Source organism: Mercenaria mercenaria, unplaced genomic scaffold, assembly GCF_021730395.1.
Source record: "Mercenaria mercenaria strain notata unplaced genomic scaffold, MADL_Memer_1 contig_2963, whole genome shotgun sequence".
Lineage (NCBI taxonomy): Eukaryota > Metazoa > Mollusca > Bivalvia > Venerida > Veneridae > Mercenaria > Mercenaria mercenaria.
Window position 1 is genome coordinate 52,854 of NW_026461059.1, and position 26,918 is coordinate 79,771.

Here is a 26,918-nt window from a genome sequence, read left to right on the forward strand (position 1 = left end):
CTTGAAAAAAACAAATGAGTTTGTACACTGTTCAGAAAATTTTGTGCTCTTTTAAAATTTAAAACCCAAATACAAGTACAAAACTGAAAATAAAAACCAAAACATTTGGTCACCAGGGGGGGGGGCCCCCCCCCATAGGGGGGGGGGGGGGGGGGGGGGGGACGGGGGCCCGGCCCCCCATCGGGAAAAAAATTTTTAAAAAAAGGGAAAAAAACAAGGGAAAAAAAATTTTTTTTCGAAAAAGGAACATTAGGATTTGCATTTTAAATTAAAATCTTGTTTAAAAACTTTTTTTCCCACCCGATAAAATTTCCTATTTTTTATCAAAAAGAAACTAAGAATTTTCCCCTTCAAAAAAGTTATTTTATCTTTTTCCCCCCCCAAAATTTAACATTTTAGTCCATAAAACGCCCCCAGAATGAAAAAAATAAAGTGTTTAAATTTTAAAAATTTTTTCCGGGGGGGTGGGGCGGGGGATGGGCCCCCCTTTGGAAAAAATTTGGGCCCAAATGCCTGAAAGTCTTTATCCCTGTCCAGTATTGGAATTATGGAAAACGCTTTTTCCCTGCAAAAATGAAAATTTTCGCAACTTCTTTTCCGGGTTTTAAAAAATTTTGGGCCCCGCGAAAAACCATTTTCTTTATAAGAAATTATAACCCTCATTACCGTAAAATTTCCGGGTTTCCCGGGAAATAACCGTCCCTCTCTTGAAGGGGCTGACTAGATCCGGGAAAAGGGCCCTTTTCCCGTAAATTTTTGTCGGAAAAGGGCCTAACATGATGGGGAAAGGGCCTGCCAATTTTTTATTTTTGGGAAAATTGTTTTAAAACTTTTTCCCTTCATTTTTCATTATGACAAAAAAAGAAAAAAAATTTAAAGAAAAAAATTTATCAATTTGTTTTTTTTTTAAATAAAAAATACGAGTATTAATACTGAATTTTAAATGAAAAAATAGATAAATAGGGGTCATGAAAAAAACCCGCGTTGACCCGGGAAAGGGCTTAAATGATGGGAAAAAGGGCCTCCCTAAAATGTTTATTTTTGGAAAACTAATTTTATTATTTTTTCCCCCTTTCATTTAACAAATAAAAAAAATTATTTAAGAAAAAAAAATTACCCAATTTTCGTTTTTTGTAAATGAATTAGGGAAAAAATAGGGTTTCTTGACAAAAAACCGCGTGTTTGGGAAAAAGGGTTTAAATGTGGGAAAGGGCCTGCTATAGGGTTTTTTTTGGGAAATTGTTTTTTTCTTTCTTCATTTTCATTTATCAAATCAAAAAGAAAAAAACATACAAAAAAAAGATATATAAATTTTTGATTTTTAATGAATTATAGCAAAAAAAGCCCCAGTACAAAAACGCGCGATGGGAAAGAGTTTAACATGAGGGAAAAGGCCCCTGTTATATGTTTTTTTTTGGAAATTATTTATTTTTTCTTCATTTTTTAAATTTACCCAATAAAAAAGAAAAAAACAAAAAAAAAAATAACTTTATTTTTTTTTAAATGAATTATTGAAAATATAGTGAATTAACGCGTCAGTACAAAAAACTAAATGTATTTTAGTTTTTTTTTAAAAACCCCTTTAAAATTTGCACTTTAAAAGAGATGATAAAAAATCCCAGATCTCCCTTAAATATTTAAAAATGTATTTTTTGGGAAATTTAAAAAAACAAATTTTCTTGCAATTTTTTTTTTAAAGTTTTTTTGCTCATCGTTCTTTTTAAAAGTACCTTAAAATTTGTTTTAAACGAACGGACGGGGTTATTCATATTCCCCCTATAAATCAAAAAAGTTGAGAAAAACTGATTGCTCCCCGTGTAAATCAAAATTTTTTAAAAAAGGAAAGATTTTTTTAGGGGTTTACGTTGACAAAATAATTTGCCATTGAGAAAATTTAAAGTTTTAAATTAAATTTAATATAAAAATATAAACCCTGGGGACCGATTTCAAAAACGAAAAACCATTCGAATAATAATGCTATTTTGGGTGACATTTTCGTTAAAACGCCTAGAAAAGCATCCAGTGGCAATAGCTTTTTAAAATTTAAAAATGTGCCTCTTTGGGGTACGGGAATGTCAAAAAGAAAAACCCATTCGGGCCCAAATGTATGATAGTTTAATTAAAGGAAAAACCCAAAGGTAAGAAGAAAAAATTTCTTTTTTTGAAAAATATTTAAAATATTTCTTTGGGTGAAAGAAAAGACTTTATAAACTTTTTGCTAATTAAGTAAAAAAAAATATTTACAATTTGAAAACCCAAAAAGAAATATCATAATCATATTTTTAAGTGAACAAAACCCTGTGCGTTGGTGCCTTTCCCAAAGGCACGTGCAAATATAAACCCCTGTTACCCTTTAAAGTTTTTTACTCCCGCAAAGTTCCCAAAAAAAAATTTTAAATAGCTTCTTACCTTTTCAAAGTTGGTATGTAAAAATAAACGTGTAGTGTTTCAACATTATTAAAAAAATTTAATAAATATAAAAAAAAAAGCATCAAACGGACGTTTAGAAAAACATTAAGATTGGATATCCCAATTATTTTTTTTTTTATCTCGAATACGTAAAATTTTTTAAAAACCCGTATACGATAATGTTTTTTTAAATACATATGTTTTATTTTGGGTATGTTTTCTTAAATTTCGGAGGAAACAACTTGCCAACTACTGTTCGCCGGCTGATATAATTTTTCGGGTTTTTAAAACATTTCTTGTGCAAAAATAAAAATACAAACCCAATGTAATTTTTTTTTTTTTTTTAAAAATTTTTCAATTGCAGGAATAACGACAAGTATTTAAAATTAGATAAAAGCTTATATATTAAAATGCACTTACCTCAAAGAATATACAAATTTGTTTCAACCCGGGCCCTGCAAAAAGGGACACCCCTGCAAAGCTAAGAATTTAGGTGACTTTTTTAAACCCAATCAAATTTAGCGGATTGGTTTTAAAAAAAGCAATTAAATCAATAAAGGCTATTATTGTCCAAAAGGAAAAATGTATAAAAATATTGTTATAATAAAAAAACATTTTTTTGTCCAGGCACTTGTGGCTTACAAATAACTGTTTTTTGATATAATCAATAGGTGTGATAAACCAAAACAAACCTTTCAGGACTAAAACAAGGCCCTGTTTGTTTCGCCCCTTTTTTCAAAGGCCCGGGCTTTTCCCATCGCGCGGGGTTTTGCACGGAAAAATGTTTTGTGTTTAGTTTTATTTAAAAAACGATAATTTATCTTTTTTTTTAAATTTAAATTTTTTTTTGTTAAACGAAATACGAAATATGAAGAAACAAAATTTAAAAAATTTCAAAAATAAACATGTGCCCGACCCTTTCCCATCATGGGTTTGGCCCTTCTCGTTAAACGTTTGTTTATGTCAAAAACCCAAAATTTTGTCTATAATTCATTTAAAAACAAAATAGCTATTTTTATTAAAACATAATTTATTTTCTTTTTTATTTCTAAAAAAGGAAAAAAATTTAATAAAAAAATAAAAAAAGTTCCCAAAAATAAAAAAACAGCAGGCCCCCTTTCCGGGTCAAAGTTAAACCCCTTTTCCCCCATGTTTAAACCCCTTTTGGATCAGCGCGGTTTATGTCAAAGACCCGTATTTTTTCTATAATTCCCTTTAAAAAACGAGGATTACTAAAATTTTTTTATTTTAAATTTTTTTTTTTTCATTTTTTAAATTTAAAAAATGAAGTAATAATTAAAAAATTTCCAAAAATAAACCCTTACAAGGGCCCCCCCGATCATGTTAGCCTTCCCAAAACAGGCGGTTTATGTCATGAAAAAGTATTTTTTTTTAAAAATTTAAAAAAAAAAAAATTTATAACTTTTTTTTGTAAATTTTTTTTCTTTTATTTTTGTAATAATGAAAAAGAAGAAATAATTAAATAAAATTTTTTAAAAATAAAAATGTGACAGGCCCTTTTCGCAAAATGTTAAGCCCTTTTTTCCCATCACCGGGTTTAAATTTATGATCGTATTTTGGGCTATAATTTATTTTAAAAAAAAAAAAAAAAAACTTTTTTTTTTTGTAATTTTTTTTTCTTTTTTTAGTAAAAATTTAAAAAATAAGAAATAATTTAAATAAATTTCCCGTAAAAAACATATGGGAGGCCCTTTTTATCATTTAAATCCCTTTTTTTTCCCCGGGAAAAGGGCCCCCTTCCCCTATTTTAGTCCCTAGCGTCTCCCGGGAAACTTACTTTGACCAAAACAAAACGTCTATAGAAAAATATGAATTTCCCCTTTCGACAGCAGGGCGTAGCCCACGCTGTAAAAAAAAAAATCGTTTAAAAATTTTTGGTTTTCATCAAAGTTTAAGGGGTTTTGTTTCATTGCTCAGAATTCTTTTTTTTTGACGTGGGGACCTTTAAATGTCAAAATAATGGGGTTTTTGCACCCTAGGGGTCGGTTTTTTTGGTTTTTGAAAAGTAAAAATGGATTAAAATTTAGTTGGCTTTGGGATTGGGTTTTGAGGTCAGTATACAGTTAAAGTTTTTTCTTTTGGTAAACCCACAAATTTTTTAGGTAATTTTTCCCCCCTTTTTAGGGTTAGTGATTGAGGTTCTGGTAAAACCCGGGCCCGGTTTTTCTCAGTTGGGAGAGCACCTGACTTGCAAGCAGGGGGCGAAGGTTCGAGTCCTACACTGGGTAGATGATTTTCTCACCAAAATAAAAAATTGGCGACGAGGTAAATTGGAAAGTGCGGCTACAGTGGCCGTTTATGTAGAGCATGCAGTTTGCAGGGGCTATACTCTGTTGGAAGCTGAACAGTTGATGTCCCGCTCTGCAATTCCACTGTAAAGGAAGGCTACGTGTCCAGTTATATAGAGCATGCGGGATTTGCAGAGGCTATACTCTGTTGGAAGCTGAACAGTTGATGCCTCGCTCTATGGTTTCACGATAAGGTTTAAGCCTTCAAAATTAAAGTGAGGAGGAGTGTAGTGATTCGAGGCTTCTGGTAAACCAGGAGCCCGGTTAGCTCAGTTGGTAGAGCACCTGACTTGCAAGCAGGGGGTCGTAGGTTCGAGTCCTACACTGGGTAGATGATTTTCTCACCAAAATACAACACTAGGTTCTTAGATACTCTAGCTGCGGGTTCTAGGTCAAATGGTTCTCCAGTTATTGATCGGAAATGAAGTGTGACTGATGGACAGGGCATAAACAATATGTCTCCCCCAGACCAATTTCTGCTATTTCAAATTCTTTAAATTTATAGTCGCCAAATATCCAACGTCAATTTTCGATTTTGAAAATTTGATGCTTTTTTTTTAAATACTCTGTATTCGCCTATGACATGTATGATAATAAAAAAATGTCAAGGCAATTCTCTTACCATTTTTTTTCAACAAATAGAAGTGGATTGAATCCAGCTTGGCAAAGAAAACAGCAGAATCTGCAGACAGGTAGAAGAGCAAGTTTCCCAGCATGCGCAGGTGTTTTTGTCAAATCACAGCTGGTAGTCAACATGGCGGCAATATGTCCAGCCACAGAGTACCCGTGGGTAATAGGCAGGTTTATCTGGGGGGGGGGGGGGGGGGGGGGGGTTAATGCATGTAGGGATAGAAAGGACCTCAGAGTGATCCATTCAGCTATCATCCTGTCACTTTAACCTGACAGTGTATTCTTTGTTAACTGACAACATCTTTTTGCACCAGATATATCCTCCTTTTTTAGGCCACATTTAAAAAAGCTTTTGTTTGCTGTCTCCCGACCCTACTTTTTATGCCCCCGAAGAGAGGCATATAGTTTTTGAACTGTCTGTCGGTCTGTCTGTCCGCAATTTTTGTGTCCAGTCCATATCTTTGTCATCGATGGATGGATTTTTAATAACTTGGCATGAATGTGTACCACAGTAAGACGACGTGCCGCACGCAAGACCCAGGTCGGTAGCTCAAAGTTCAAGGTCACACTTAGACGTTAAAGGTCATTTTTCATGATACTGCATTCGTGTCCGGTCCATATCTTTGTCATCGATGGATGGATTTTCAAATAACTTGGCATGAGTGTGTACCACAGTAAGACGACGTGTCACGCGCAAGATCCAAGTCCGTAGCTCAAAGGTCAAGGTCACACTTAGACGTTAAAGGTCATTTTTTGGTGGCTGCTGCCACCAGTGTTAAAAAGAATACTCTGTTTGAGAAATCTTGTCAGTTCTTAAGACCATCCTAACAACCAAAAATAGTTCCAGGCTTTCCAGGGAAATAATTATCTACACAACGTGCAGAATATGCAATGCAACAATATATGCCTTAATACCATTTTTAATGTAAATTCGGCAACTAAAATCAATACAAACTGAAGCCAACGTTTTAATTAAAACAACCATGTGTATGAATACAAATATGCAAATTTATGATCACGTGAATGAACGTTTGCCCTATGTCACCTGAACTGAGCGATGATATTGATTAGCTATTCCCATAGTACTGGCCGAGGTCACGTAGCTTATAACGTAGAAAAAGTTGAAACCTAGCCGGGAATCCAGACTGACAATTCAAACATGTTTCCTAACCGCATTGTCACATGTATAACTCCCGAAATATAAGACTGTATTTGATAAAGAACGATGACTTCTAATAGCAACAATAATCTACAGATTAATAAATCCACAGATAATCCACGGCTAAAAATAGAAACGGATTTCAACGGAAAATTTTCCCGAACATTTCCGGTCCATAGACAATACCAGTTTGTACCTATCATAGCTTTTTCCAGCAAGTTGTAACAATTTTCAAGTATGTCAGAAAAAACTTAAATGTTCGTCAATCATAGCTATCAAAATATAAGATATTATTTAATGCAACCTTAGGTGATCTAAGAATGTTACCGAATTTTAGACAGTATTGTCTCGTTGTCGTTTCAAACACTCGAAAATTGTGACCATGTTAATTAGGCTTTTATAGAAAATCGATAATCAGCAGTGATACGTTTTCCTCAGGCGTTGCTACTGCCAAATTAACACTAATTAGCGCATAATTTAGTAAGATGATTTATGAACAGAACAGAACAGGACAGTAATTTTTTTGATATAACTTAAACATGTACAGTTCATCGTTATATTAAGAACAAAATATAATTAAACATGCTTTGCAATACGAGAGTGAACAAAACAAAAGAATATTCACTAAAATTCATTCAATATTGTTTGCAATATGACCTGCTATGAGAATAAAAGACATGTATGTTTTCTAAAATAATATTCCCCACGGATAATATTCCTTCAGCAAGTGTACAACATAAGATACTATATTATGCATAGTTACACATGTATTCGGTAAAATTTTCGTCTAACAAAACACGAATTATCAACGGGCGCAGCGATGATATCAAAAACTCGTTTTTTGAAACGACAATATGTCAGAGTGTATCAAGCCATCGGATAACAGATTTGACCAACTTAAAAATTGAATATTGTTTTAAAGACAGATTCTGCTCACTTCAGTCGCACCAAGAGTAAACCAACATAGTGCATTTGTGACCAGCATGGCCCTGCGGATCCGCACAGTCGGGTCCAAGCTGTTCGCTAAGGGTTTCTCTATTTGCAATAGGCTTTGAAAGCGAACAGCAGGATCCTGACCAGACTGAAACGGATGCACAAGGCTGGTCTGGACCCATGTGGTCCCCAAACGCACTATGTTGGATTTCTCATGGTGCGGCTCAAAATATCTGGATTATACAAATATGTTTAAAATATTAAAACGTTTCGTTTCGCCAGTTACATAATTTATTTTTCGTTTTTTTTCACGGTCTGACTAAAGTTGTATGTTTGTCTGACTTAAAAATGTCCAACATTTTGCGAAGCCTGCTGTTATGTCTAGAGGACTTTTGATTTCCCGGGTATAACAGATGGAGTGATAATTAATGCGCCTCTTAAATACACTGGCTGCAGAATTGAAATTCTGAGGTGCATTTGGGGTGCATTTTTGTGTGTTTCTTCCACAAAAATTTCATAAAAACCCAAAATTTATCCGTAAGGACTAAATCAGTGTGTATATAATTAATGACAGGCACTGCCCAAAGCTTTAGAAAGAAATCTTAAAAGCTGAATGGTTTGTAGAAAAAATAAATTTTTTACAGTAAAATAATTTAAGTTGTTGTTTCGTCACAAATAATCAAAAAGGATCAAACTATTCGTAAAAGACAGAATCAGTGTGTATGAAAACAATGACTGGCAATGAAAAAAGGTTTAAATTTTTAAAAACCAAAGTGATTTTTTTTGGCCCCCCCCCCCAAAAAAAAGTTCTTCTGGTTTATATTAAGAATTCCTCAAATGTCACTTTCTTTGTAATATTTTACACATTGATTAGCAGCCACCATCAGCGCTTTGAGCGCTTTGATCATGATAGTGCATTCGTGACCGGTCCATATCTTTGTCATCCATGGATGGATTTTCAAATAACTTGGCATGAATGTGTACCACAGTAAGACGACGTGTCGCGCGCAAGGTCACACTTAGACGTTAAAGGTCATATTTCATGATAGTCCATTGATGGGCGTGTCCGGTCCATATCTTTGTCATTCATGCATGGATTTTAAAATTATTGGGCATGAATGTGTACCACAGTAAGACGACGTGTCGCGCTCAAGACCCAGGTCCATAGGTCAAAGGTCCTAAACTCTAACATCAGCCATAACAGTTACTATTCATTCAAAGTGCCATCGGGGGCATGTGTCATCCTATGGAGACAGCTCTTGTTAAAGTTGGGTAGGTAGGTAGGTAGGCAATTCTTTTTTTTGTTTTTGTTTGGGTGGGGAGACTTTACTTTTACCATTAGATATATGATCGTTTCTTACAGAATATTTCTTCTGTAAAAAAAAATACAAACTGTATATGTTGTACAAAAGAATAAAATTAAATAATACAATTTACTTATAAATATTATTTTGCTTTCTTGAAATATATGCGGCACTTGTCATATCGCAACTTATAAAAGAATTTGACCAGCATTATCCAATAAAAACTTTTGGGGCGCAGCATTTTCAGGGAGGGGGACAGCAAACAAACATATTTTTAATTTTGGCTTACTAGGTACAAAATCTGTATGAACTGCAATACAGAGGTACAACATTCTGTATGAAACTGCAATACAGAGTTACAACGTTCTGTATGAACTGCAATACAGAGGTACAACGTTCTGTATGAACTGCAATACAGAGGTACAACGTTCTGTATGAACTGAAATACAGAGGTACAAATTCTGTATGAACTGCAATACAGAGGTACAACGTGACGGTCGTTCTGTATGAACTGCAATATACAGAGGTACAACGTTCTATATAAACTGCAATACAGAGGTACAACGTTCTGTATGAACTGCAATATATAGAGATACAATGTTCTGTATGAACTGCAATACAGAGGTACAACATTCTGTATGAACTGCAATACAGAGGTACAACATTCTGTATGTACTGCAGTACAGATTCAGAGAGCAACACTCGTGTGAAACGCAACACCTCAAATTGGTTGATGATCTAGTCGCAGTTAGACCTTATTTTCTCTGATTTTAGCAAGGCTTTTGAAAAAGTTAGTCACACAAGTATAGGGTTTAGGTTTTTATGACTTTCTAATGCAATCAAGTTTTCCGAAAAGAGTGTAGCATAGTGAAGGCAAACTTAATGCATTAGAATATCAATAAGTGTATCTACAACAGACATAAAGTTAAAACGTCCCTTTTTCATCAATCTGCGACATCTCCATCTCAAGTAAACTAAACCACACAGGGAACCCTTCTTTGAAATTACTGTTAATTGTAGAAAACATATTTGTTTTAATTTGCACATTTGTACATAGTGACTTTTTACAATATCTGATTAAAAAATCTGGTTCTGTTTATTTTGCAAAGGTAACTGAGAATAGAGTTTTAGATTTGAATTTGAATTTCTCTGGGAGGTGTGGCCAACATTGTCTGTACACAAAACCATGCGGATGTAATTATAAATACATAGTAGACGACTCACTTATCGAGTTGTTTCTAGAACGCAATTATTACATTCTTATTTAATGAAAAAACAAATGCAGGTTTAACTCATAATAATCTAACAGTACTATTTAAGCAACTACATGACTGTATAACTTAAAAATAAAACAAGACAAAGTTAGTGCACTCTGGTTTATTTTTAGACTAGTAGAGGTAATTGATCGTGGATATAATACAAAGAGTGAAAGGTGCGAAAGGTTAAACTTAAACTATGAAAGTACAGCTTGCATTTAAAAAAAAGAAAACAAAACACAATTTTTTATATTTATATACTTGGTCTGTTCATTACATAGACACATTATTTCTTGTATGCAGCCCCTGTTTTGGGAGTTGCTCCCCTCCCTGAATGTGGGAAATCCATAGAAGGCAGAAAAATGAATACTCATTAATTTTGTACTACTTTATGATTAAGTGGACCAATTTTTTCAGTTATGAAATAATATGAAATAAGTTGGGTTACTTTTTTGAAAATCCTAGCTTGTCATTGGATAAAAAAGATGAATATAAATGCTTTAAAAAACTTCATAAGCATGGTATCAGAGGCTGCACTCTGGACTGGATTCACTCTTTCTTAATAGGCAGAACCCAGGTGGTTGTTCTGTTTTATACCAAGTTATTGCCCTTTGATTATTCAACAGCAGTACATGTATATTGTAGTACAATTCTTGTCTGGAGTATTGCTTAGCAACCAGTGGTTGGAATTTAGCTATACAATGTACTTCATTAGGAAGCTTTACTATCAAGAGGAGATATGCATATATTATCTTTTTGTTTCAGTTGGGTGATTTTTAGCTCATCTGATTTTTTGAAAAAAAATGATGAGTTATTGTCATCACTTGAGCGGTTGTCGGCGTCGGCGTCGGCGTTGCCTGGTTAAGTTTTATGTTTAGGTCAGCTTTTCTCCTAAACTATCAAAGCTATTGCTTTGAAACTTGAAATACTTGTTCACCATCATAAGCTGACCCTGTATAGCAAGAAACATAACTCCATCTTGCTTTTTGCAATATTTATGGCCCCTTTTGTACTTAGAAATATCAGATTTCTGGTTAAGTTTTATGTTTAGGTCAACTTTTCTCCTAAACTATCAAAGCTATTGCTTTGAAACTTGGAAAACTTTTTCACCATCATAAGCAGACCCTGTACATCAAGAAACATAACTCCATCTTGCTTTTTGCAAGATTTATTGCCCCTTTTGGACTTAGAAAATCAGTTTTCTTGGTTAAGTTTTATGTTTAGGTCAGCTTTATCCTAAACTATCAAAGCTATTGCTTTAAACTTGCAACACTTGTTCCCATCATAAGTTGACCCTGTATAGCAAGAAACATAACTCCGTCCTGCTTTTTGCAAATTTATTGCCCTTTTGGAACTTAGAAAATATCAGATTTCTTGGTTAAGTTTTATGTTTAGGTCAACTTTTTCTCTTAAACTATCAAAGCTATTGCTTTGAAACTTGCAACACTTGTTCACCATCATAAGCTGACCCTGTACAGCAAGCAACATAACTCCATCCTGCTTTTTGCAATAATTATTGCCCCTTTTGGACTTAGAAAATCATTTTCTTGGTTGAGTATTATGTTTAAGTCAACTTTTCTCATAAACTATCAAAGCTATTGCTTTAAAACTTGCAACAGTTTTTCACCATCATAAGTGGACACTGTACATCAAGAAACATAACTCTGTCCTGCTTTTTGCAAGAATGATGGCCCTTTTTAGACTTAGAAAATCATGGGAAGGACAATATTTCTATTACACAAAAAAAATCAGATGAGCGTCAGCACCCGCAAGGCGGTGCTCTTGTTTACTGATTTATTGCCCTTTGATTATTTAACATTAGTGAACTATAGCGCCATCATAGCAGGGAGTATTTCTCAGCAACCACTGCCTGGAATTTAGCAAAAATTCATACGACACTTTACTCTCAAGAGATGCACATAGTTTCTTCATTATCCGTTGGAATGAGTGCAAATTTCGGGTTCAGCATCCATCGGTTTTACTGATGTTTTTTGTTCAAAAGTTTACTGTTATTCTTTAATCTTTTCCAATTTTATGTGTTTTTAAGTTCTAAAGATTATACTGTCACTAAGGGGCTGCAAGATCTGATTTTGAATTACTTGTTTACTTGTTCATTTTTGCCAAAAGGTATTTTCTACTTGTCCTTACAATAGTTGTATAGGAAAATATGGTGAAATTCTATTTGTCTGTTTGGGCTCAGGACAGGCTGGGCAAGTTGGAAAATTTATTTTGCAACCCCTGAATACTCACTGGGAAACTACTACACTTCATGTGAGATAGAACATGGTGCTATTTTGTATTCTATTTAAATGTAAACATGTGTCATTTCAGAATAAGAAAGCTTTGTATGCTCTGACCTGTGAGACATTAAGGTACCGTAAACCTGTGTTAGAAATAGCAGCAGAATGTGGTGTGTTAAAGGACAAGAGACTGAGAAATGATGATAACCTTGTAGCAGTTCTCATGTACGAGCATTTACTGGGAAAGGGTGTTTCTGGAAAATACAAGGTTGGAATTTTTTATATTATTTTGATATTTTGTTGTTCACTTTCATGTTTTGACATCTTTGGGGTCTTTATGATTGGTGCAATGTCTTCATGTCTTTTGGAGTACTTGCCATTTACGTTGAAATAACCATTTTGTTTTTTCTTGGCTGAGCTATTTATATTGTTGTCCAGATGTAATATTTTATTGTTAAACTGATATTAAAAGAACAGAAGTTACAGACCATATTGAATGATAACCTTCACAAGGCAAGACAGCAATGTTAACACTGAGCATTTTCACCTGCTTGTGCTTATAAGCTGAAAATATCAGCTGAGTTCGGGACGTTTAATCTAGAATTTGAAAGGGTTCTAAATTTTAGACATGAAATGAACTGGCAGATATAATAATGTTTGAGGAAGGATACTCCAAAGGACTGTCATTGTGAATATCATCAACCATCCCTGTTTGGGATCTGGTATACATTTACATGAACCAGCTTGATTTGAATTGGATACTGAGCAGTGTCTGTTACCAAATTAAGTTGCATTATGAATATAATTTACCTTAAAAATTTAGGTCTTCACAATTATTTTTGAATTTTGCGTGTATTAATTAGTAAATCGTGTGATTTCACAACAGGTCATGCTTCATAAGTATAAAAATGCCATACACAGCAGGTGTGAGAGGATAAAAATAGAACAAGGAGTGACAGATCTGAAGCAAGCACTGCAGAAACTGCTGCCATCTCATGTAGCAGGTATGCTAACAGAAAAAAAAACTAATAGTGGGCCTCTGTGGCGGAATGGTAAAGATCAAAAACTTTAAATCACTTGATCCTCAGCGATGTGGGTTAGAAACCCCTCTTGAGGTGTCAAATTCTTTATGTGAGGGAGCCATTCAGCTGGTTTTTAGAAGGTTGGTTGTTCTACCGATTTTCCCGCTTATGCCTGATTGAAACAGTGCATGGAGGGGCACCTGACGTCTTTATCTACTACCAAAATTTGGAAATGTTGCCATATGACCTTAATTGTGCCTGTGTGACTTGAAACCTGTTAAACAAAAACACAAAAAACTAATGCAGTTATATCTCCAAAGCAATTAAGTTTAGTTCATTGTTTTAAATTGAATTTTTTTTTTTGTATATACAAAATGTAGACCCGCCCGCTTAGCTCAGTAGGTAGAGCATCGGTCTACAGATCGTGGGGTCGTGAGTTCGATCCTCGGGCGGGGCGTATGTTCTCCGTGACTATTTGATAAACGACATTGTGTCTGAAATCATTAGTCCTCCACCTCTGATTCATGTGGGGAAGTTGGCAGTTACTTGCGGAGAACAGGTTTGTACTGGTACAGAATCCAGGAACACTGGTTAGGTTAACTGTCCGCCGTTACCTGACTGAAATACTGTTGAAAAACGGCGTTAAACCCGAAACAAACAAACAAAATATAATTTTGTATGATGAAAATGTTGTATATTTTGTACTACAGTGCAACCATTGTAGGGTAAACATTGCTTGGAAAACTAGAATATGTTTGTTGTACATATGTTGTACAAAAGGTTTTGCTTTGGAAAGATTTTTGTCTGATATGAGAAGAAAATATCAAACTTTGTGAAGAGATGTCTGTTGTATGAAGGTATTGTCGTTACTAAGGTTGTACTGCATATTTAAAAGGAATGTACCAGGCTGCTGACAATCTCTCACTTGACCTTCTGGTTGTAATTTAAAAAAACACACACAGTTTAAGTTAGTGGACCCATAATGACAATCTGCAGTGTCCTAACTACCCGCTTAGCGCAATAGGGAGAGTGCAGATCTACGTATGGCGGGGTCGTCTGTTCGATCCCTGGACAGGGCGTATGCTCTCTGTGACAATTTTTTAAAAGATATTGTGTCTGAAATCATTTGTCCTCCACCTCTGATTCATGTGTATAGGTTGGCAGTGACTTGAGGAGAACAGTTTTATACTGGTACAGAATCCAGGAACACTAGTTAAGTTAACTCCCTGATGTTAACTTAACTGAAATACTGTTTAAAAATGGTGTTAAACCAAAAAACAAAAAAACAAACCTTTCTTTACAAGCTGTTGTAAGTTTCTCTGATGGCTAACACAGTCTGCTTACATAGCTTATACACAATTACATGGCTTTCCATTCCTCCTTGAAAATACCAGAATCTCATACAGAGAATACCTAGTTAAGTGCAAATTGCCAGAAAATACAGTCAAGTGCAAATAGCTAGAGAATACAAAGTCATGTGCAAATAGCTAGAGAATACTTAGTTAAGTGCAAATTGCCAGAAAATACAGTCAAGTGCAAATAGCTAGAGAATACAAAGTCATGTGCAAATAGCTAGAGAATACTTAGTTAAGTGCAAATTGCCAGAAAATACAGTCAAGTGCAAATAGCTAGAGAATACAAAGTCATGTGCAAATAGCTGGAGAATACTTAGTTAAGTGCAAATTGCCAGAGAATACAGTCAAGTGCAAATAGCTAGAGAATACAAAGTCATGTGCAAATAGCTAGAGAATACTAAGTTAAGTGCAAATTGCCAGAGAATACAGTCAAGTGCAAATAGCTAGAGAATACAAAGTCATGTGCAAATAGCTAGAGAATACCTAGTTAAGTGCAAATTGCCAGAGAATACAGTCAAATGCAGATAGCTAGAGAATACAAAGTCATGTGCAAATAGCTAGAGAATACCTAGTTAAGTGAAAATTGCCAGAGAATACAGTCAAATGCAGATAGCTAGAGAATACAAAGTCATGTGCAAATAGCTAGAGAATACTTAGTTAAGTGCAAATTGCCAGAGAATACAGTCAAGTGCAAATAGCTAGAGAATACAAAGTCATGTGCAAATAGCTAGAGAATACCTAGTTAAGTGCAAATTGCCAGAGAATACAGTCAAGTGCAAATAGCTAGAGAATACAAAGTTATGTGCAAATAGCTAGAGAATACCTAGTTAAGTGCAAATTGCCAGAGAATACAGTCAAGTGCAAATAGCTAGAGAATACAAAGTCATGTGCAAATAGAGATTACCTAGTTAAGTGCAAATTGCCAGAAAATACAGTCAAGTGCAAATAGCTAGAGAATACAAAGTCATGTGCAAATAGCTAGAGAATACCTAGTTAAGTGCAAATTGCCAGAGAATACAGTCAAGTGCAAATAGGTAGAGAATACAAAGTCATGTGCAAATAGCTAGAGAATACCTAGTTAAGTGCAAATTGCCAGAGAATGCAGTCAAGTGCAAATAGCTAGAGAATACAAAGTCATGTGCAGATAGCTAGAGAATACCTAGTTAAGTGCAAATTGCCAGAAAATACAGTCAAGTGCAAATAGCTAGAGAATACAAAGTCATGTGCAGATAGCTAGAGAATACCTAGTTAAGTGCAAATTGCCAGAGAATACAGTCAAGTGCAAATAGCTAGAGAATACAGAGTCATGTGCAAATAGCTAGAGAATACTTAGTTAGGTGCAAATTGCCAGAAAATACAAAGCCAGGTGCAAATTGCCAGGGAATACAAAGTCATGTGCAGATAGCCAGAGAATACTTAGTTAAGTGCAAATTGCCAGAGAATACAAAGTCAGGGGCAAATTGCCAGAGAATACAAAGTCAGGTCCAAATTGTCAGAGAATATTAGGTCAAGTCCAGATTGCTAGAGAATACTAAGTGGAGTGCAAATAGCTGATTGTTTTCTGGGTCAGCTACCTTAAATACTAATAGTTTACACACATTTCTTCTTCCATGTTGTTATAGATAAACCACTACCAAAGTATGTAAGGATCAACACAATACTGGGCAGAAAAGAATATGTGATGAGAGAACTACAAAAACAATTTGAGTTGAGAGAACATTCAAGGTGAGTTGTCACAAATTTCTACTTGTCCTGGCTCTTTAAAGAATTCTTGGTCATTTTCAGGAATTCGTATTTCTTGCAAATAGAGACAAAATTCATTGACTTCATTTAACTAGCTTACCTTGCTTTCAGTATGAATTAAGTTTAACATGCTATTTACTTTGTATAGTTTTAAGACATTGACCTAACAAAAACATTATGCAATCATACCTACAGCATGTATCTTTACTTTTTAGGGACTCACCTTTTTGGTGGAAGCCCAGTTGTAACCAGTGTCAGTCCTTTTCCATATCTGTAAACCTTTTTAGGGATTCTGTTGAGCTTCCACACATTGACAGAGGACATTAGGAAGAAGTGCAGTGTATAATACTATGAGAACCTTAACTCTACCTTCTATACATTTGGAATTATCTCCCTTTTGTATATACCTGAAGAGAGGTATTAGTTGATGGGGCTGGTCATCTGTCTGTACATCTGTTAGCTGCTGAGTTTTATTTCTGATCAGTATGATAAGAATGCTTGGATCTATGATTGGGAGACTTATCACACACATTGCTGATGGGCAGTGGATAAACCCTATTGATTTTGAGGTCAGTTGGTCAATGCGAGACTGACAGTGTGTACAAAAACGTTACCGTTTGGTATCTTTAAAACCCTTTGACTTACATCAAGCTTTGACTGATGATTCGTGACCCTTATCATGCTTGATACGACTGATTCTGCCTTGGTGACCAGTGTAGTTCATGATCAGCCTGCACAGTCTGATCAAGATCTGCACTGTTCGCTATTCAGTCAGTATCTTTTCGGTAAGCACCCCTTATAACAGTTAATGTTACTGTCCAGATTGAAATTTGGACAAAGTCATTATAGAAATTTAGCAGGATAAGGGTTAAAGGTATACTAGTTGGAAAATCCATATTTGAAAATATAAACAAGATTGCTATATATAGTTCACGTAAACATAAGATAAAATGGTTTATGTGTATCAACAGTACTATGCCTTAGGTTTGAAATAGCACACACTTAACCCATGTACAGCTTAACACAGTATAAATGTGTACTACCCTCCAATGTGGCATTTAATTCTGAATATAGTTCTATATAAACAATCAATTTATATAAGTAAAATTTAATACATTTGATTAGGACTGTCTACATTCGAATTTGATGTCTAACCAAAAATATTTTAGTGAAAGATAGGTATTGCATATCATTAACCCTTACCCTGCTAAATTTCTATAATGAACTTGTCCATCTTTCAATTCGGACAGTTCCATTAACTGTTAAAAGGGGTCCTTGCCAAAAAGATACTGACTGAATAGCGAACAGTGCAGACCATGATCAGACTGCACGGATGTGCAGGCTGATCTTGGTCTGCACTGGTCGCAAAGGCAGAATCACTTGCCGCCAGCAGGCTAAGGGTTAAACTTGATATACACATTGCAGCAATTTGCTTTGGGCAGTATTCTTGTTATCATAAAGATTTCTCAAGAATTAAAAAAGGGATTTGGTTCATATTTCTCATAAATGTAAAGGACATGTAGAAGAAGTGCATTGTTCAAAAAACATAACTCTACCTTGCCCCACTTAGAGCTATGACCTTTCTTTTACTTGTATTTAGTTATGCTCCAGACAATGCCTGGAATATCACTGAAAAGCTATTCAAGGGATGGAATTTATATATCTCACAATGGTAGAGGACATTGAGAGGAAATACTTATGCAAGAACCATAACTGTTTTGTCTGTCTCCACATAATTATTGCCCTTTGTTCTTTTAATCCAACATAGATCCTGTTGATAATGAATTGTCTTGAATTTGCATATTTTTTGCACAATGTTTTCAGTTGCAAAAGGATATTAGACAACAGTTCATTAGAAAAATGTTTTGATTCAGTTCCTCCAAGTACTGATTTGTTACTGTATTGTTTACATATTACCGTGGTAACGGTCATTGTGTTTTTTGTTCAGGTCGGTCAGCATGACAGAATGTGACAGCGGAGACTGGTTTATAGAGGATGAACATATACCTAACGTGTTGATGTTTCCCTCTTCTACACAGCTTCATAATCATCCATTGTACTTGTCTGGTAAAGTTATTATCCAGGACAAGGTCAGTCTCGTTTTCTGCTTACATTATACATTTCTTTATTAGTTTTATTGTAAAAATGCTTAGAGGATATATGAATTCTGAGTCTGGGAAAAACCAGGGTGCCAGGTTATTGTTTGGAGACCAGTCTAAAAGCTCAAGCATCTGGTTGCTCATTTTGAACTTGACCAGTGGTAAAACAGCATTATTAGACTGGTCTCAGGTCTCAGTGTTGTATCTCAAGAACCAGCTCTAATGCATACACGCCATAATTTTTCAGAACGTTTCCGGGATTCTGAGTTAAAATTTCCGGGATTTTTACCTTTTGTCCGGGACATACACCGTGACATTGGTATTCGTCTGTTTCATGCAAAAATATCATAATATACATGTAGTTTCCCCGAGATAAACATTGTTCACTCGCTTGTATTAATTTGCGGCAAATGTCGTCTAGCTTTCTAAGGGAGGTAAATACATGTATACAGTAATACATCTATAGTTCGGCACGTGAATTTATTGCGTTCCCAAGGTGAACAGAATTAGGAGACTTACTATATACAAAGAATCAACCTGGTCATCGTGATTTAGATTCTAGCTAATTTGGTATCATTCTAAAGCTTAAACATTTATCTAATAATTAAATTGAATCCTAAAAGGAATAAATAAATCTTGAAGATAAAATCGACAATATAAAATGTTTGGAGTCGGGTCAATTTTCATGGGTCGGTCGGCAAAGGCATTCAGCATTTTCATTCAGAATATGTGTGACAATCGATGTAGATCTTAAATAATTACAACCTTTTAAAATAATTATCGTTTAATTGACCGTTTTCAACAATCTCTTCCATTACCGCCAACGTGCTAAAAACAAAGAGATTTACGACTATTGTTCCTAATCTAACTATCATAAAACAGTTACTGATTGCATAATCTTGTCAGTTCTTAATCAGGGTCATCATAATAACCGACTGTAACTTAATCAGTGTCGCCAAAAGATCGTCGCGTGATCAAAGCGGGCTTAATCAACATGTGGCTCGAGGGCATGAAACTGATTATGAATAAACAATGTGACACCGGGACTGTTTATTGTGTAAAATTTAACAACTTATAGACAAAAACAAGTTTTTGGGGGATTATCATTATTTGTTCCTGTATTTTTATTTTTCCGGGACATTTTAAGACTGTCCGGGACACCGGGACGAGTATGTAATTTCCGGGACAATCCCGGACAATCCGGGACGTATCACATGTATGTCTAATGTCATAAAATTATGAGAAGCATTGATTGTGAACCAAATGTATTTTGAACCCATGATCTGCAACTTTTATGGCTGGCACCTTACCAGCAGTGCCTGTGTGGTATTTACTATATGGTGTACAAGTTGTTTATTGGATGTAAAGTTCAAGATATGAAAATATTTTGAAGTGATAATGAAAACACTTGCATTTTTAGCTCTGCATTTTTAGCTCGATTATTTGAATTTTTTTTAATAGTAGACTTTTGGTAATCACCTTTTCTTCGGCACTCACATAACCAGGCAGAGTTTCAAAATTGATATCACAGGCTTACATCACATGGCAAGTTTCATAACTCTGGCTTTCATTTTAGTAAAGTTATGTCCCTTTTCCAGCTTTCAAAATTTTGCTAAAGCTTTTGTATGCAAGCTTTTACTAGGTGGAAGGGATTCAAATAGCTGAGCGAGCTGTTATTGGACAGCTCTTGTATTGTTGGTTGATATATTGTCGGGGTCCAGGGACGATGAACTTAAAAACAATCATTAAAAAAAATGTGCGGTTCAAATCCTAGTTCATGCAAGGCTACTTAAGCAATTTTACCTAAGGAGCCGTACCCTAAATTCCCGATGTACCTATAATATACCAACTGAAGAATGAGAGACATGAGGGATGAAGTACAAGCCATATCTGATAAGTTTCAACAATATAATTGAAAAATACTCTCAAAAAAAAATGTGTACATGTAAAATTCATAAATCGTATTTATCTGTTCTGTTCTGTACTGTTCTGTTCTGTACCCCTTGTTCTTTCAGAACTTTTAAATGACTGGTCAGGATCTAGGTCTTCAATCATGGACATTAGGAGGCACAAAGATGAGCATTACTCATCTAAGCTGTGCAAACTGCAAATATGAGAGTGAGACGAGTGAGACACTCATATACCACTGCCCATGTAAATAAAATACATGCAAAGTTTCATGCGGAAATAAGTATTAAATATGTATCTTGAAATTCAGCATCTTCTAAATGAATCGAAGTTCCTCAAATATAATGCAGCACTTGATAAAAAATGAAAAGGGTTGGACACGAGCATAACCCCCATATCGCCCAATTCACAAAGATAAAAACATCAGTTAGGCTAAACATTCATCTTTATGCATAGTTAAATAATCGTTTCTGTACATCAAGTTAATCCATGAATCAGTCAACATGAGCAACTCGGAATATAACAGAACTGTAAAAACCATTGAAGTAACAAGTTTTCATAACGATCGGCAGCTGACAGTACTCCCAGGATCATCGCAGCATTTCTTTCTGTCTATCCGTCAAAACGAAAGAAGAACATGTGCAAAACATAAACAAAACAAACGTCATCGGCGCTGAGCATTCTGATTGGCTGACCGCATCACACACCGCTGTATAAACAATATAGTCCAAGAACTGTCATCAATCTTCAGGATAAATAATCATCGTCCGCCATGTTCTTGTACATGATTTAAAAAAATAAAAATTCAAAACAAGAAATAACTTAACTGAACTCCAGAAACTCCAACTTGAATCCAAACATCGAACGCCATCCTTACTTTCACTTTCGAAATGTTCCTGTTCCGAGTACTAGCGTAAATAACTTTAAAAAAAATCACTAAATCTAATGAATTGACTTGTTTGAATGTTTCCAAGGCGTGGAAGAGGTAGATCCAATGCGCGCTCTTCGTTATATACCATGCGATGCTGGATTTGCTGGAAAGTCGGTCAGAATTGCTGGAACTCAAGGTCTCGGCTCTTCCGCCATTACTATCGTCAAATCGTCAACGCACTTGTTCCACAAGTCTTTCGGGATCGATCCTACCTCCAGATAACTTGTGTTGTACCTAAAATAAATCTTTTAAACACATGCAAGACAAAAATAATATATTTGTGATAAAATCCTCAATTTCTGGCCTGATTTATGAGTTTTATCGACTACCGGAAGGGGTTACTCAAAGATGGAATGTCGTAAACTCCAACATTTCCAGCCACTGTACCCACAAAATCAACAGAAGTTATGAATATTTATCAAATGGCCTAACAGAGACACCTAGCGTTAAAAATGACAACCTGTTCATATGTCTGTACGTTGTTCATCAGGTAAACTATGCAGAAACAGCGTGTTAACACCGTTAGCAGAAAATAAGCCGATAATAACATTTAAAGTTGCACAAATTCGGATAAGCCTTAAGACCGGATTCGAACCATAACAGAGTATCATATTACTATTCTTGTATCCAACAACCATGGTCACCTGGGCCCCACATCCACCCCCTGCTAAATGTTTGTTATAATAAATTATACACAAACATATAAAGAAATAGCACAATATAAACTATTTATTCATGAAATTACAAACTATTTCATGAGTCTCTAAGTCTGAAGCACATCATGATTTACAGTTAATGTCGAGAACGTGATCTCTCCCGTGGTTTGGCTACATAGCGCCTCGCCTCCCTCTCTCTGCACCGGTCCTGCTCTCTACGTACCGAACAAATGAGTTCATAAGCTTTGTTCGATCTCTCTAATACCTTGTCCATTAGAGCACTCTGCTTCTCTAGGGCTGCCTGTAAGTCACAGATTCTAGCAGACATAGCATCCAGTTTTTCTTCATTTGACGGAGGCAGTCCTTCAGTCTGTGTCTCTACACTACAACTAGGTTTCTTCTCTTCAACTTTACCATTCTCATTTTCCTCATCTGTAAAGATATTTTCATCCTCACTTACCATGATCTGCTCTAATACTCTTTCCTCTGAAGGTGTGCTTGCCTTGTTGCCTAAACTGAGCCAGTGGCTCCTGGATTCTTCCCGAGAAAGTTTGATAATGTCTTCGCCCCACCTCAAAACCTTTGGATTCGGTGACTCGGTAATTGATAGAGCAGCTGTAACCAAATCTCCATTACACTTCTCAATGTGACCAGGAGAGCTGACATGCTTGTCTTTCTTTCCTGCGTCACCACACTTGAAGTCACATGTCAGGCACTTGAAAGGTACATCATATTCACTAACATGGCTTCTATAGAAATGTGCCTCAATCCTGGACTTCTCGTCTCTCTTGTTACAGGTTACACACTGATAGACTCTGCCCCTCTTAGCAACACACTTCAACATCGCTGAGGCCATCTAGAGAAAGAAGTTATACAGACTAAATATTTGCATGCAAAAAAAAAATGTATATCCAGATTAGACCTTGACCTTGACCAGTTTAGAACCTTATTCCCTTCTGTAATCTGTCTACCCATTTTGGAACCTTATTCCCAGTATACGGCTTCAATTTATCATGATGAACCACACGAGATGTGTCAGAATCTTGAAGCCTAATCACATAGTTCAAACTGTTAACGCGCTTCAAAATGACACACAACTTGTACATAGTTTGCAACTTAGGACTTATACCTGGTAACCTAGTTTCATGAAGATACCATGCACAGTCACCTGCTTTATATCTGTTTTCAGAGAGCTTGATATCGTACCCATACTTGTTCCTCAAAGAAGCCTTACCAAGATTCTGCCTGGCAACCTGATGTGCTGCAACCATTCTCTGGCGCAACTTTTCTGCATACTCACCATATGATGTTACACTATTGTCATCCACGACATTTCTAGACAATTCTGCTGGAATTCTTACCTCACGCCCTAACATCAGCATGTTGGGTGTCAAACCTGTAGAACTATGTGGTGTAGCTCTGTAGGCTGCGGCAAGACATCCAAGGTTCAGGTCCCAATCTGTTTGTTCACCTTTAAGATAAGCCTTTATCATACGTACCAATGTGGCATTGAATCTCTCAGCCTGACCGTTACATTTTGGATTCTTGACTGAAGTTCGAGTCTTACGGACCTCCATTAACTTACATAGTTCTGTAAAAATCTTACTCTCAAAATTACTACCAAGATCACTATGAATAGAAATTGGAGACCCATATCGTGAGATGACTTCGTTTAAGATAACATTTGCAGTGGTCATTGCAGTCTGATCAGGAACAGCAAATATTTCAACCCACTTTGTAAAATGATCAGTAACAACTAATATATATCTGTTGCCACGAGGTGTTAAAGGAAATGGACCTAAGATGTCTGTAGCCAAACATTCCATTACACTACCTACAGAGAAACTACCAAGTTGCGCTTTAGGCTTCCTCGCTGGTCGCTTGTCAGCTTCACATGCGTCACACTTACGAACCCAATTATTGGCATCATCTTTCATTTCATACCAGTAGTACTTCATTTTCAGTTTTTGATAAGTCTTTTTCCTACCAAAATGTCCCCCTAACACTGCGCCATGAACTTCATGCAATACTTCCTTCATTAATGACCTAGGCACCACCATTTGCAATACTGGGTTGAGTCCATTTTTCGGGAAAAACTTCTTATAAAGACTTTTGAATAATACCCTGTCTCTCCATTTTCTCCAAGATTTTGCGCTCTTCATCAGCAAATGCGATCGGAACCCTTCTAGGAGGTACTCTGATAGGTCTTGCATCCCCCGTATCGATTTCGTGTTCAACCAGCTCTGTGCGTCCAAGGTCATTTTCATCCCTAGAAAAGGCCTTTTCATGATTTAAGAGCAAGTTTGCTATTTTTGCTTTCTCGACTGATGATCTTTCCTTGCCAGCATCCTCAAAGAGACTCTTCAAGTGGTCAGGCACAGTCTTTCCAACTTGAACTTTGTTTTTAAATGAGACTTCTGGACCTTTTTTCTCATACTGTATCCGCCGAATAGCACCAAAGTTGTCTCTATCTGCAGGATTCTCTTCAGACATAATAGTCTTCAGATCAACATAGCCCTCCGCTGTGCCAATCACACTGTCTTGATTTATAGACACCGCTTGCGAAAAAGGATTCATTATACGTACCTTCTGAGTAGGACTGCTGTTAATGTCAACAATGGTATTTGCCATAACAAGAGAATATCTATCGGTAAAACCTGAATTAGGTTCGATTAAAACATCCTTAGCTCTGTCATAGTCATCTTCAGGTAACCTTTCTACAAAAACATCTATCACCTGCTCACTTTTACCTGGTACTACATAATAATCAGCAGCCGTCACTTTTCTTATTCTGTTATCTTTGCCTACTTGCAAAATTGGTATTTCATTTCCATGAAAATTTAAAACTCCCTTGCTTAAAAGTAAGTCGCTAGGTCCACTTACATCCTCTTGCATTATATCTGCACCAAGTAAGCCTTCATCATCAATTTCAGCGACAATGATGTCTCTTGTAATCACCAGAGGCCCTAGCTTAATTTCAAATAAGGCTTTGCCATATTCTTTCAGTACATTACCACCTGCACCTGATAAAGTTGAAGTTTTCCTCAGAATAGGTCTTACCTGTTCTGGAATTCTGTCATAAACCTTCTTGCTAAGAACTGTCTTTGAAGCACCTGTGTCAACAGTAAAATATAATTGTATACCTTGCACAGTAGAATCTATGTAAGCACCAACACTGTGTGGTAGCTTCTTTTTCTCTCTAATACTATCTTGACCTTTACCTTCAAAATGGCCATGTTTCTCTTTAAGAGGGGTCGTCTCTCGGCCAACAGAACCGACCCCTAAAAGTTTAACGACTGTGCTTGCATAGGAGCTCTTTGACTATTACCCATAGGCCTGAAATTTGTCTGGTCATTCTTGTTGTGCATTCCTCGATTCACCTGTTGACCTGCATTAAGCATCGTTCGTTTAAAATGCCCATAGTTGCCACAATGGTAACATCTGTAATCCTTTTTCTGAGTGGAGTTGTTTCCCCTGTTAATCTCATCAAGCTTTTTAAGCAGCTCATTCATAGTCCTTTCAATACTCTCCTTCGTTCTCTCCAGTGAATTCTTGACCAACCCAGTGTCACCCTTCTTTGTCTGCCCACTCACCTTTAATGTTTCTTTTGACCCAAGATTATTTACTGCATTGACCCGCTTTGCACTCATCTTACCCGGTCTGTCTTTGGCATCTAGTGCAATCTCATCTTCACTTCCCTCTGTATCATACCTTACTTGTCTAGCAGGTCTCTTCATGCCCCTATCAACATTTGAGTGTACCATAAATGACCTGTCTTTTGTTTCTTGGAATGCGACAACCTGAAAAACTGCTTCATCAATATCTGTAGGCTCCTTGACAAATTCAACCTGAAATCTAGCTTTATCATCATACAAACCATCAAGAAAACGTCGAAGTAAATCTTCACATCTTGTTGCTGGATCTCTGTCGGAATAAGCACTGTCGTATAACCTTTTAAGATCTAAAGCATATTCTTCTACTGTCTCATTTTGCTTTTGACTACGCCTACTAAACTGTGCACCAAAAGTCTTAGCTGTACGAATTACCCTAAAACGATTGTTAAGCTCTTCTACCAATTTAGTGTAATCATGCCTAACATTTGGTTGCAATTGACCAAACACAAAATCACCTGCATCACCTTGTAACCTAGGCAACAGTTCATCTAACCTATCATCGTCTGTCCACCCAAATCTGTCTGCAACTTCAGAAAATCTGTTAAACCAAACCTTCCAAGTTTCTTTACCTGTAAACACCGGCAACCTAGTTCTTTCTTTCATAACTACACGGTGTAGTTTACGCCTTACCTCAGATGTGCCTGTATCATCGCTCGAGGAATCTGTATCACCGACACCATACCTTGTACTCCTGCGCCTATGCACTCCACCTGCTGATCTCCGCCCTCTGTGTCTAGCAGTACTTACCGGTACATCATTCCCTTGAGTCTGCCTGTCTCCATTTAACCTACCCCTTACCTCTGTCATCAAATCACCCATACCCTGCGTTAAAGCAATATTAGACTGACGAATGGTATCAACTATAGCAGAAGTCATTTCTTTAAGAGCTTGTGTCATGTCAGGATTATCATTACGCCTAACAGAATCACCCATAACATCATCACGCATTCTAAGGTTTTCATGGTTGCAATTATCATCAGTTTCTGAAAGGTCAGGGTCGCGACGCGGCATGTCACTTACATGTTGGTTTTGATTAGTATTAGACGAATGCCCCCCTTCAGCTCCCCCAACATCAAAGTCTGTATCAGCATTACTCGTACAATCACTTAAATCGGCACCTTCACCCTCATTGTCTCTCTTTTTAAGATTCCTTCTTTTCCCCATAATGCCTGCAAAAATTTAGACAACATTAAGAAAAGAGAAAAAAACATGAAAGCATTTAGTATATGACACAGCTGCTTTAATAGTGCTTTAATTGCTTAGTACAATACAATCTGCTGGATATGCAGG

The 26,918-nt window shown here is 36.1% G+C and overlaps 1 protein-coding gene and 1 non-coding gene across 2 annotated transcripts; both read left to right on the forward strand.

The window, feature by feature from the left end:
* The first annotated feature begins 4,976 nt into the window (after positions 1 to 4,976).
* Trnaa-ugc (transfer RNA alanine (anticodon UGC)) lies at positions 4,977 to 5,049 on the forward strand. The gene has a single exon. It is a non-coding gene; the product is annotated as a tRNA-Ala (tRNA).
* A 7,219-nt stretch (positions 5,050 to 12,268) lies between these two features.
* LOC128552621 (28S rRNA (cytosine-C(5))-methyltransferase-like) lies at positions 12,269 to 21,815 on the forward strand. The gene is made up of 5 exons (XM_053533665.1): positions 12,269 to 12,508; positions 13,127 to 13,244; positions 16,240 to 16,342; positions 18,309 to 18,450; positions 21,789 to 21,815. The coding sequence occupies exons 1-5, from the start codon at positions 12,284 to 12,286 to the stop codon at positions 21,813 to 21,815; spliced, it is 615 nt and encodes a 204-aa protein (XP_053389640.1). The 5' UTR covers positions 12,269 to 12,283.
* The last annotated feature ends 5,103 nt before the right edge of the window (positions 21,816 to 26,918 follow it).